This window comes from Artemia sp. Qi Xiang Cuo, chromosome 18 (assembly GCF_049724085.1).
Source record: "Artemia sp. Qi Xiang Cuo chromosome 18, ASM4972408v1, whole genome shotgun sequence".
NCBI classification, from domain to species: Eukaryota; Metazoa; Arthropoda; class Branchiopoda; order Anostraca; family Artemiidae; genus Artemia; species Artemia sp. Qi Xiang Cuo.
Genome location: NC_142811.1, coordinates 17,181,871 through 17,194,263, shown reverse-complemented (window position 1 = coordinate 17,194,263; position 12,393 = coordinate 17,181,871). Strand labels below are relative to the sequence as shown.

General features: G+C 35.6%; 1 protein-coding gene across 7 annotated transcripts in view; it reads left to right on the top strand.

The window, feature by feature from the left end:
* Positions 1–975: 975 nt before the first annotated feature.
* Positions 976–12,393, top strand: part of Rap2l (Ras-associated protein 2-like) — a 101,134-nt gene continuing 89,716 nt past the window's right edge. For all 7 annotated transcript variants that reach the window (XM_089104466.1, XM_089104467.1, XM_089104472.1 and 4 more), the window contains exons 1-3: positions 976–1,105; positions 2,269–2,585; positions 8,135–8,503. In XM_089104466.1, coding sequence (XP_088960592.1) covers positions 2,289–2,585; positions 8,135–8,383 — 546 coding nt within the window. In that variant the 5' untranslated portion in view covers positions 976–1,105; positions 2,269–2,288 and the 3' untranslated portion in view covers positions 8,384–8,503. The remainder of the gene's footprint in view (positions 1,106–2,268; positions 2,586–8,134; positions 8,504–12,393) is intronic.

The following is a 12,393-nucleotide window of genomic DNA, read 5'->3' as shown; positions in this document are numbered from 1 at the left end:
TGCCATTTATTTTGGCAAGATTTTGGTGCTTCGATGCTCTTTCACAGGAACAAGCCCAAAAGTGCAGAACTGGGAATTTACTGTTATCTCATTCATTGGTGAATCGTTAACAAAAGACGCAGGTATTAGTTTTTTTTTGCAGTAGAGGGTTCAAATCTCTTGTAACATTAAGTGCTTAAAGAAAGCAAAATTTCTTAAGCTAAAAAGATTCGCTGATAAAAATATCGATGATAAAAAGGAGAATGATGCCATCTTCATACGTTATTTTGATCTCTTCCCAAGTTTGTGAGCATAAAAAGGTAAAAAAAAAAACCTTGACTTGGTTGAAGCTGCAAATTTCCTCATAGGGTCTTAAAGTCGTTTGTGCCAGAGTCTAAGAATAACAGGTTTGACCTGGAATATACTATCCATACCACTTACGAATGTGGCGGTAGAGAGGGAATTAAAGTTTTTTTGATTGGATTGTACTATCCATCTTGTTGATTTGATTGTAATAGCCAAACAATCCGTTTTTGTACCATACAGGATAGAAAGAAACGTATTTTTATCCACAATAACTACAAGCTTGTCAAATCCTTCAAGGAAGTTGTTTTTTGATTATTGCAACTTACTCTGACTACATTTTTCCTCTACTTTCCAGTTATTTAATTTTAAATGCCTTAAGGTCAAATAGACTAAATTAGTTTTTACAAACCATAGGGCATAATTTTTTTTATTGATTGTCAGCAATGCCTAATGAGCAAGACTAAGGTAATTTGCTTTATATTTTTGTTATACAAGTGGTTTCAAAATGGTTTCTTGTAATTTCGTCTCAGATTCCGTCTGAGATAATTGTCACTAAAGCTTGCGGACAAGGTCATTTGTTTTGTGGGTTTTGACGAACTTTTTACTTTTGTGATCCCATAGATTTTTTCGGCAATTCTTGGCCATCATTTTAAAACTCATAGTGATAACCCTGTCTGATAGTAAAGAAAAGAAAAGCAGAAGTCAGTAAATGATTAAGGAGGATGCTGTGATAAAATTATTTATTGCATTTTTATTAGTGATGAATTTAGTTTTTTGTAACATCTTTTGTCTGATGGCTTGTGGATTGTAGACTCTCCTGGTATGATTAAAACTCTTAGGTCAATTGTAAAAATCAAAGAATTGATTTCCACCAAAGTCTGCTTGGTGGATTTTCCATCTTGTTAATACAAATATTAGGCTACTGTTGTATTTTAGGAGTCCAAAATACAAAGTGAAATAATTCACAAATTGTGTTTGGTTTTCAGAAAAGTTGGTATTTAAGAATTTCTGAGTTTGTTGATTACAAATCTGATGCTTGTATTACTCTTTGTTGAAATCGAGAGTTTTACAAGGATTTCCAATTTATATGACTGGAAAGCCCAAAATCCCTTCCAGGAAGGGAAGCAAAGCCCAATCCTGGGCTTTGCTTCCACCTCCTATCTTTGCACATATAAACATCTTCCACCTTTTTGAATTTATGATCAAAAAGGGGTTATTTGGGGATTTGTTCTAAATTATTCCATGCTATTTTTAAATGATTGAGATTGCAGTGTAACTGTTGTAAATCAAAATACATTGATAGAGGTTTGTCCTTCTCTTGGGTTGTGTGAAGTAGGTTTCCAGATGCTGATACTCTTTTCACATGATAAAATTAAAAAAAAAAAAAATCAATTTGTTGCTTCAGAACAGAGGCACCAATTAGGAGGACCCCCCCCCCCCCCTGTGAATTTTAGAAAATACCTTCTTTTAGTATTTCATTTAAAAAATTATGTCCCTATAGATATTGAAAAATACCTACTTTTTATCTTCATTGAAAATAAAATCAACCCCTCTCCCTAAATTTTTGTGATTTGGCATTACTGCTTCAGAATATGTGCACAAATATCTGTTTCCACTTAATAAGAATGAGAAAAATATCCCAACAGTAACAGGTAATATTCTGTCATAACACAGAAGTCAGATAGCAGAAAACAAATTGTATCCTTTGATTTGTTATTCAATACTTTTTTCAAATACAAAGATTGCTACTGTTGCCTTTGTCACCTTCCCCTGCTTCCTTAATAATGCTGCTTCCCTGCCTCCTTAATGACCTAGCTGTAGGTCATCTATAAAGTTTGGATGATTTGACCTGTTTTTACACCAATTTAGAGAACTGATTCCGATTTTTAACATATTTTGAAAAATATTCAAGCACCCTCTAAAACTTCTCAGGAGAGTATCATCCTTCATGTGTAAAAGTCTAAATGCTTCAATTTTTTTCAGGTTTTCCATTCCAGAAGAAAATGAGGGAGTTTAAAGTGGTTGTTTTAGGCTCTGGAGGTGTTGGAAAGTCAGCATTAACAGTACAATTTGTTAGTGGGTGTTTTATGGAAAAATATGATCCAACAATTGAGGATTTCTATAGAAAAGAAATAGAGGTGGATAATTCACCATGTGTGCTAGAGATTTTGGATACTGCTGGAACAGAACAATTTGCCTCTATGAGAGACTTGTATATTAGAAATGGTCAGGGATTTGTGATAGTTTATAGTATCACTAATCATCAGACTTTTCAAGATATCAAAACCATGAAGGAACAAGTAAGTCCATTTCTAAAGTAGATGCAATTCCTTATTTGGTAAAGTAGCTATGTTGTTGTTTCTTTCTTTGTTTTTATTCTATTCTACCGTTTTTGTCTGACTCCCTTCCCTCAGGGCCTGACCCATGGGTTTCCATGCAAAGGAAAACTTAATTGAAAGCTTGTTAAAATATAGATTAATCTAGGTATAGGCTTGAACACTCACTTTTCTTCTATGTTCTCCCCCTTAACAAGATAAATTTATTTTTGGCTGCTTGCAAATAAATAAAAAAAAAACTTAAGAAAGAATTTATTTTGGGGGTGGTTCAACTTCTTTTCTCAAGGGGAGGGGGGGCATAAAAATTATAGGTAAATTATACAGAAAATATAAGATAAATAATGTAAGTCTTGAGATTTTAGCAGTTGGCATGGGCTTAAATGCCTCCAAACTTCATAATTCCCTTTATTGTCTACACATTTCTACATTGTTACCATGGCTACTTTCACTAATTTAGGTTAACACTAGTCTGAGTGATGGAAAAGAAATAAATTATATTCTTGGATATAATTTTCATTATCTCAATCTATTTGAGATAATGATTTTATCTCAATCATTATTCTAATAGCTCAAACTATTTGGAGATGTAATTTTCTCCTGTCTGTGCCCTTTTTGTCTCAAACGTATTAAATTTAGCATCCAAAATTATAGTTAGTGCAAACCATTTATTTGAAATTTATTTATCATATGAAATTTATCTCAATCATTATTCTGCTATCTCAAACTATTTGGAGATGTAATTTTCTCCTGCCTGTGCCCTTTTTGTCTCAAACGTATTAAATTTAGCATCCAAAATTATAGTTAGTGCAAACCATTTATTTGAAATTTATTTATCATATGAAATTTATCTCAATCATTATTCTGCTATCTCAAACTATTTGGAGATGTAATTTTCTCCTGCCTGTGCCCTTTTTGTCTCCAATGTATTAAATTTAGCATCCAAAATTATAGTTAGTGCAAACCATTTATTTGAAATTTATTTATCATATACAATTTATCTCAATCATTATTCTACTATCTCAAACTATTTGGAGATGTAATTTCCTCCTGCCTGTGCCCTTTTTGTCTCAAACGTATTAAATTTAGTATCCAAAATTATAGTTAGTGTAACCCATTTATTTTAAATGAAGTACCATTGTAAGTTAGCTTGCCATCTATGTAAGATGGAATACAATCTGAGGGTTTTTGTTAACCATTTCAAACTTATTGACTATATTGGAGCTAGCTTTCAATTTGGATTTCCCCCTTTTGGGCCAGCCAATGAATAAAATGGAAGATATGATTTTAATCACGAACTGAGCTCTTTCTTGGAGGGGAGGGGTTCACCCTCTTTGTAACATCAAGAGAGCTCTCCTAATAAAGTTTCTTTTTGTCGGTACCTTGATATTGATGAAAGCTGTATTCTTGGAAATAGCGTAATGTTTCCTTATCTATTGGACTATGCACATTCCCCCTACTCATAGTTACACAGAGGTTAAACCCTTAGGCGGATCTGAGGGTTTATCCTTTAGAGGGAGGAATAACAATGCAGTTTTTATTTTTGTTTGGGGGGAAAGGGATGGTTCTTTGGAATAAATTCAGGGGAGCTGCATAGATCGAATCCTCATCAATGCCACTATGTGCAGGTATTCCCCTACAAAGGTCTTCAGATGAATCCTTTTTTTTGAAAAGTCAAGCTACAGTACTCAGTTATTTTCCCAGTCCTTTTAGTTCAAAATGATTAAATATGAAGGGTGTGGCAGGTTTGCAGGTTGATGCAGAAGGGGTTGCCTGTGAAGCATTAAAGGGAGAAAATTTGACTAACTATAATATTCTTCTTTTTGAAAGTAGTGAATAACTAGGGAACCAGAATAACTTGAGGAACAACAAAATAACTTGAGGAACAATAGCTACAAAATCAAAAAAAATAGATTTTGCTTAAGAAAACAACGTGCAGAAACCATGGTTCTGATGACACGAACTTCTAAGTTTTTTGCCTTTCAGTAATGGATTAGTAGCCTACTCAGAGGTAAAAGGTAATACGATCTGCTGCTCCATACTTATAAGTTACTCTGGAACTTTGTGTTAAATTGTTTTTAAAGTTTGTATGAAGTTGTTTAATATTGTTTAAATGAATGAGATTTGTTTCATGTTTTGCAAAAAAAATAGGCAAAAGAAGTAATAGTAAATAAATATAAAGAGAAAAACGAACAACATAATAAAGTACAGCATAATACACACAAATAACAAAAAAGCAAAAACATCTGGGAAACCAACGAAACCAAACTAAATCAGAACAAATAGATATTACTTTAAGAAACTTAATGCGTAAAAAATGTGATTCAGTTCCAAGATCCATTGGTGCCCATAAGGGGACAGGGGGGGGGGGTTCAAGCCCCCCTGACTGAATAACGCTGACTTGTATTTGTATTAATTTAAAAACAACTTTGGCAGAAATAAAGTCAAATAATCTTCCAAGCATAAAACTATGACAAATCACTATCAACAAATAAATGAAACTCAAAACGAACATAAATTAGAATAAATCGTCTAGTCAGACTCATAGCAAGCAAAAATTAACATTACTAGGGCTGACAAACCCCATTCCTTCTCAAGACCAGAACATGATTTAGGCTTTACTGAAAAACAAAAAACCAACGACTGTAGATTGACAGTTTAATATACTTATGCTGATATTTATTTCTTAAAGTCTTAATTTTTTTTTGTATTTATTTAAGTATAAAAAGTGAAAACATTTAAACATATTTTGTTTTCAGTAAAGCTCAAAATATGTTCTGGTCTTCAGAAGGCATGGGGGTCATCAACCCTATTAATGTTAATTTTTACTCGTTTCGAGTTTGACTTGGCTATTTATTCTAATTTATGTTCGTTTTGAGTTTGATTTATTTATTGATAGTGATTTGCGGTAGTTTTATGCTTGGACGATTACTTGACCTCATTTTTGGCTTAACGGGGCTCTGCTTTTCTTTGAAACACTTGTTTTGTGGGAAAAGTTTTTTTAAAATTAATTTCTGTTTGTTTTTATTGACATAGTCATTTCAATGAATAAAATTTATATATATATATATATATATATATATATATATATATATATATATATATATATATATATATATATATATATATATATATATATATATATATATATATATATATATAAGAATTCATAGTTTGGCTTTCTATTTGTATTTTGGGAGAAACTTTTTCAAAGTTTTTTAATCCTGATGCAAATAGTATCTTTTGATTTAATTTTATACCCCCTCAAGTTGACAAATAAGTAGAACAACAGGGAAATTTTTATACAAGGCAGTGGACCGCAACTTTAAATGAATATTTCGAACCTATATCCAAGGGCTGTCCTCAGCAAAACCGACAAAGAGAATAAAAACAATATAAAAGAAACTTACATTAAAATTCAATCATTAAAACTGAAAGGTTTTTTAAAAAAATGTTTTGAAACAGCCCTAATATCATTACTTCAAGGAAGTTCAACCAGGACTGGTTGAACCTGAACAAATAAAACTTAATATCATTCCCAAAAGATTCTATCTATGCTCTTTGACAAACTGGATACACTTACATTCTAATTATTTATTTAAATTGTAAGATCAGAAGTAGTAACAGTAGTAACCCCAAAAGCTTCAATTTAATACCCCCAGTCGTTCTCGATATATTGCTGAAGTGCTTTATTGGCAACCGCAAGCACAATATTTTTTTTCTTTAGTTTTAAAGCAGCATTTATTTATATAGCATAATGGGCCAATTGCATAATTGTGGGGGGTTGTCATGCCTAATATCCCTTAAAACATAGTTGCTGGACCATTCTACTATGCTGAGGAAAATAGTTGTCTCAAAATTTTGACTAGACGTGTTTGGGAAATAAATCGATTCGAGAGACGGGCTGATTGCCCTCCAATCTCTTTTTAATCTTAGAAAGAACACTAGAACTTTTAGTTTTGAATCAAATTAGGTTCTTTAAATGTTTCAGTGATATTTCTAGCTATTATAGAGTGGCGCTGCCTATGATATTGCTTACATGCCATTTTAAAAACCTGCATACATACAGTTTTTTCCTTTAATTGGAACTCCCCCTAAACACTTCCTAAAAGTTTCACCTTAATACTCTTTGCGTCATTAGTTACAGTAACTATAGTGGTAGTATTAAAAGTATGCACATAGTGCCATCTCACTTACTCTCAAAGGTCTAACATAAGTTGTTCTTGAGATATTGCTTTGTCACCTTTTTGAAAGTCCATATGCTCATACTTTGTTTGGATTTAGTTCAAAGTCCGTCTAAATATTTCTTATATTTGGTTACTGAAGACATTGTTATATTCTCTTTGGACTATTGTTTACAAAATGGCTGTCTCACAATTTCGATTGAATGCATTTGGGGAAAGGAGGAGATCAGGGAGGGGGTGGGCTTTTTTCTCTCCATCATGCTTGACTCTTAAAATAGAACTAGAACTGAAAATTTCCAATCAAATGAACCTCCTCCAAAGTTCACACGACCACCCCTTCACAAAAACTTTACACTCCCCAGGGGCATAACTTACAACCCTAACCCCCATACTCTGGTGGGTTGCGTCAACCCAAAAGGCCGTGTTATGAGATCTTTGGACTTTTTTTGAACATATGGCTATCTCAAAATTTCTATCGGATACATTTGGGGAAAATATGACGTGGGGGGGGGGGGGCGGTATAGCTGCCTCCCATAAATTTGAATCTTAAAAACGACACTCAAACTTCCCATTTCCAACCCAATGAGCCCCCTCCGAAGTTTATACGACCACCGTTTCCATAAACAACCTTATATGCCCTTGGGACATAGCTTACAGCCCTGAGGACTGGGGGGGGGAATCTCATCCTCAAAGACTTAATATCTGGGCTTTTAAACTACGTCACACAAAATAACTCTCTCGGAATTTTGTTTGGAAGTGTTCGGGTAAGTGATTGTCGTAGGGGAGGGGGGGGAGCTGGTTGCCCACCATGAGCACTTTTTGAAGTTTCTATGACATAACTTTCTATAAAAAGCACCCTGGCCTAAAAAATAAAAAATAAATAATATATTGTGCCCACATTGCTCTTTGCCTAGGTAGCGCTATCGCACTGCCTATGATATTTTGTCTTGAAATTTAAAGTATACAGCATTGGAAGTGCCGATTAGACCAGGTAAGCCCCCCTCCCCCCTAAAATTCAACCTATGGGCGTCCATGCCAAGGTCGCGTCCAGAATTTTTGTTTGGGAGATGGGGAGGAACTTACAAAAAACAGCGACAAAACGCATCAAAAATTCACTTATATACATTGTTGTTATTTTTTACGAGATGGAAAAAATCTTTGGGGGAGGGGCCGAATCGGATACCCCCCCCCCCCCTCTGGATACGGCTCTGTTCAGATCATGCAAACTTCGAAACGTTTCCGGGCTTTCAATAACGGTGGTAATAGGGTCTATAGCTCTAACTTACTGTCGATCTATCTATTAAGTTGTTTAAAAATAATATTTGTTTTTAGATAACTCGAGTTAAAGGAACAGACCGAGTTCCGTTGCTGCTAGTCGGAAACAAAGTTGACCTCGAACATCAGCGTGAAGTTTCAATGTCTGAAGGCCTTCAATTAGCACAAGCCTGGGGTTGTCCTTTTGTTGAGGCATCTGCTAGGAACAGAATGAATGTGAATGAAGTGTTTGCTGAAATTGTACGAGAAATGAATTGCAATCCAGCTAAAGAAAAGGGGAACTATTGTTGTTGTACTCTGCTATAGTATGCAATGCCTTCTGTGAATTTGTTTTTTATTTGTTATTGTGATTTGTTCAAAGGTGCCACAAACTAGTTGGATAGATGCAATAGATTATGCTGTGTAAAGGATGTCTTTCTTTTAATAGTAAGTACTGGCTTTCTTTTAATAGTAAGCACGAATTCTTTTGGGGTAGCCATCTGACCATATTTCAAACAGTAAGCTCCACGAAAAATATGGTACTATCCCGCTTTCTAGGTTGAGATGGATTGGACACGTTCTGTGGATGAAGGATGAAAGATTGCCAAAAATCGTCCTTTTCGGCCAACCATCTAGGGGCAAAGGAAAATCAGGTCGTCCCCATGTGAGGTGGGAGGAGGTCATAAACAAGTACCTAATGATAATTGGATTTTCTTGGGTTGGTGGAAAGAGGGAGGCATTGAATAAAGTGGGATGGAGGACTGCACGTAGCTGTGTTGGTCTCAAGTGGCTTGGTCCTGCAGTAAGTTGTTAGTAGTGCTCCCTTCCTAGATTTGTGTTTAGCTACTCTCAAGAAATTGAGCAATTTTCTAGTCAAATTTATTGGATGATTTACTCTCAAGCCCGTTAAGGATTCACATATTCAGCAGTTTATGGGGGCATCAAAACGTTTCTCCTAGGCGAAGCCATCTATTAGCCAGTGTTGGGGTTGTTAAAACCCTCTGGAAATTCGGAGATTACATATATGGCCCTTTTTTTGCTATTTCGTGTCTGTGGAGCTGTTTTTCCTAGCTAGACCAAGGCAAGGGTGGATCCAGGGAAGTTGGAGAAGGGCAAAAAATCCGATAATAACTATCCGATTGAAACAGAAAACTTGATATGTTAGGGGCGGAGACCCCCCCCCCCATCTGTACAAGGGCCATATTAAATCACTCTTAAAATGCAATCCTAGCTCCTCTCATTGGCAAGGAATTGAAATTTTGAAGAAAAAAAAAATATGTTTTAAACACTCTTATCTAGGGTTTCCTTTTTAATCAGGTCTTGGGATACATAGTACCCATATTAGTTGAAATAAAATCTATTTCAGATCCTTATATCTAGGTTTTCATTTTCCTAGATGCTTCTAGGAGGGTTCATCTGATCTATCCTGGAGGGGAATTTTTCCTATTACCTCCTGTCAGGCAATTGAATTTGTTACACAAGCTCCGAGGGGTTTCCCACTCCCAAAAATTGTGGCGTGGCGGATCTTCAGAAGGCGAAAACTTCAGGTGCCGTGGCGGAAGCTCGCCAAACATGGCAAAACAATTATTGCTCTAGGATATATATCAGGTGGTGGAGAGCGGACATGTCCTATGTTAGACCTTCACATGGCATTGCGTCTGTAGCCTATATGTGTTCCTTGCACTAACTGGTTGTTTATTACCTGTGTGATATTCATGAATTTCCCCTCATTCACTTTTGAAGCTACTCCTTTGCAAACCAATATTTGTTATTGTTTTAACTAACTATTGTAAATCTTCATTTTGCCTGTTCACAATTCCTATGAATTCAATTAACACCTAACTAAAAAACTGAAAATAACTAACTGAACCTGAACTAACTGAAAATAAGAACTAATATTAAAACTTAAAACGAACTGATATTATTCTGTATATGAAAGGGGCTGCCCCCTCCTCGACAGTGGCGGGTCCAGGGGGATGAGGGGGCACCCCCCCCTAACATAGTCTAAAGTAGGGGAATTTACTTAATTAACGCAAGCTTGCGTTAATTAAACTTACTCCAAACGCAAGTTTATCGGATCAACTTATTTTGCGCCCTTTTCAAGTTTACCGTATACAACAAAGGCTTTCAATAAAAACATTATATGCCCCAAAGGCATAACTTACAACCCTTACCCCGAGGGCTGTGGGGGAGTGTCATCCTCTTAGATATAATTTCAGGACCTTTCAACTACTTTGAACAAAATGGCTATCTCAAAATTTTGATTGGATGTGTTTGGATAAATGGTGGGCCTGGAAGGGGTGTTTGTTGCCTTCCAATCACTTTTGACTATTAAAAAGGGCAGTGGCTATTTCAATTTCCAATCAAATGAACCCTTTTTGAAGTTTCTAAGACTACGCTTTCTATAAATAAAAACCTTATATGCCTCCAGGGCATAACTTGCAACCCTTGCCCTGGGGGCTATGGGGTGGGGGGGGGGGTTGTCATCCTCAAAGGGACCCAATTTCCAGAACTTTCAACTAGGTTGAACAAAATGGCTATCTCAAAATTTGATTGTATGTGTTTGAAGAAAAGGTGAGCGTGAGAGGGGGGCTAGTTGCCCTCCAATCACTTTCGACTATTAAAAAGGGCACTAACCCTTTGAATTTTCAATCGAACGAGCCTTTTTTGAAGTTTCTATGACAACAATTTCTATAAAAACCTTATATGCCCCCAGGTCATAATTTACAACCCTTGCCCTGAGGGTTGTGGGGGAGTGTTCTTCTCAAAAACAGAATTTCTATCTGGAAATCAACCACGCTGAACAAAATGGCTATCTCAAAATTTTTATTGGATGCTCAAAGGGACCTAATTTCCAGAACTTTCAACTAGGTTGAACAAAATGGCTATTTAAAAAATTGATTGTATGTGTTTGGGGAAAAGGTGGGCGTGAGAGGGGGGTTAGTTGCCCTCCAATCACTTTAGACTATTAAAAAGGGCACTAGCCCTTTTTTTCAATCGAACGAGCCTTTTTTGAAGTTTCTACGACAACACTTTCTATAAAAAACCTTATATACCCCCAGGGTATAACTTACAACCCTTGCCCTGAAGAATCTGGGGGAGTTTCCTCCTCAAAAACATAATTTGTATGTGGAAATCAACTATGTTGCAAAAAAAGGCTATCTCAAAATTTTTATTGGATGTGTTTGGGGAAATGGTCGGCGTGGAAGGGGTGTTAGTTGCCTTCCAATTACTTTCGACTATTAAAAAAAACACAAGCCACACCAATTTCCAATCAAATGAACCCTTTTTGAAGTTTATGTGACAACTCCTTCGATACAAAGTGCCCTGGTCTAAGACCAAGAAAAAAATAAAATAAATAATGCATTGTGTCCACATCATTCTTTACTTAGGCAGCGCTATTGCGCTGCCTATGATAAAAAAATTAGCATGGAAACCGAGGTGTTGAAGAGGGGCAGTCCGTTTCATACACGGAATAATTTCCTTGCATTTTATGTTTTAATGTCGCTGCTTACTTTCAGTTGAAAAAACTTGTTTTTTTTGTTTAATTTTTGATCGTTTTTCAAATAATGTGCGAAAATCCATGAGACACAAAATGGTGTGCACGATTTTTGAAGGCCGCATGACAAAACTAATACATCAAGAAGCTATTCGAAATTATTCCGTACACGAGGGACACCATTTGTCTTAATTCTTTAAGAACGATTCCTGAAACACAAGGGCCGTGTAATTATAATCAAAACCTTTTTTAAGTTCTTAATAACTTTAGGGTGAAGAGAGGGGTATTGAGGAGGGGGCACCCCCCCTCTCTTGAATACCCCTCTATAGTAATTATTCCCATATAGGGAAAAATTTCGGTTCGTTTAAATGGTGCTCCTTACTTTCAGTAGAAAAAACCTGTATTTTGTTAAATTTGATATATAGTACAGGCAAAAGGAGGTTTGACCCGAAACAAATAGCAACAGAAATGATTTTTACATTATCTTGTAGAGAAAAAAAAACTGAACAACATATCCATTTTCGCATATTCTGAGTCGACGCAAAATAACTGTTTTTTGGCTTTTAATGCGATTTTTTTTCGTTTTCTGAAAAAAATATAATTTTAGCATCCGACCGTTTTTCTTGAAATTAAGTGATTCTGATGCAGAATGACAAGCTGAGACAGAAAATGAAGTCAGAATGGGTGTCTGTTGCAAAACAAAAAGTTTCACTATCATCAATATGCGTTGCGGTAATTTTTGTCGACAATCAATCGGCACTTGTTATTCAACAAATGCTCGGTTGTTCGTAAAAATACCTGAGCTAGGCACTAGTATAAGACACTTCGAAGGTTACGT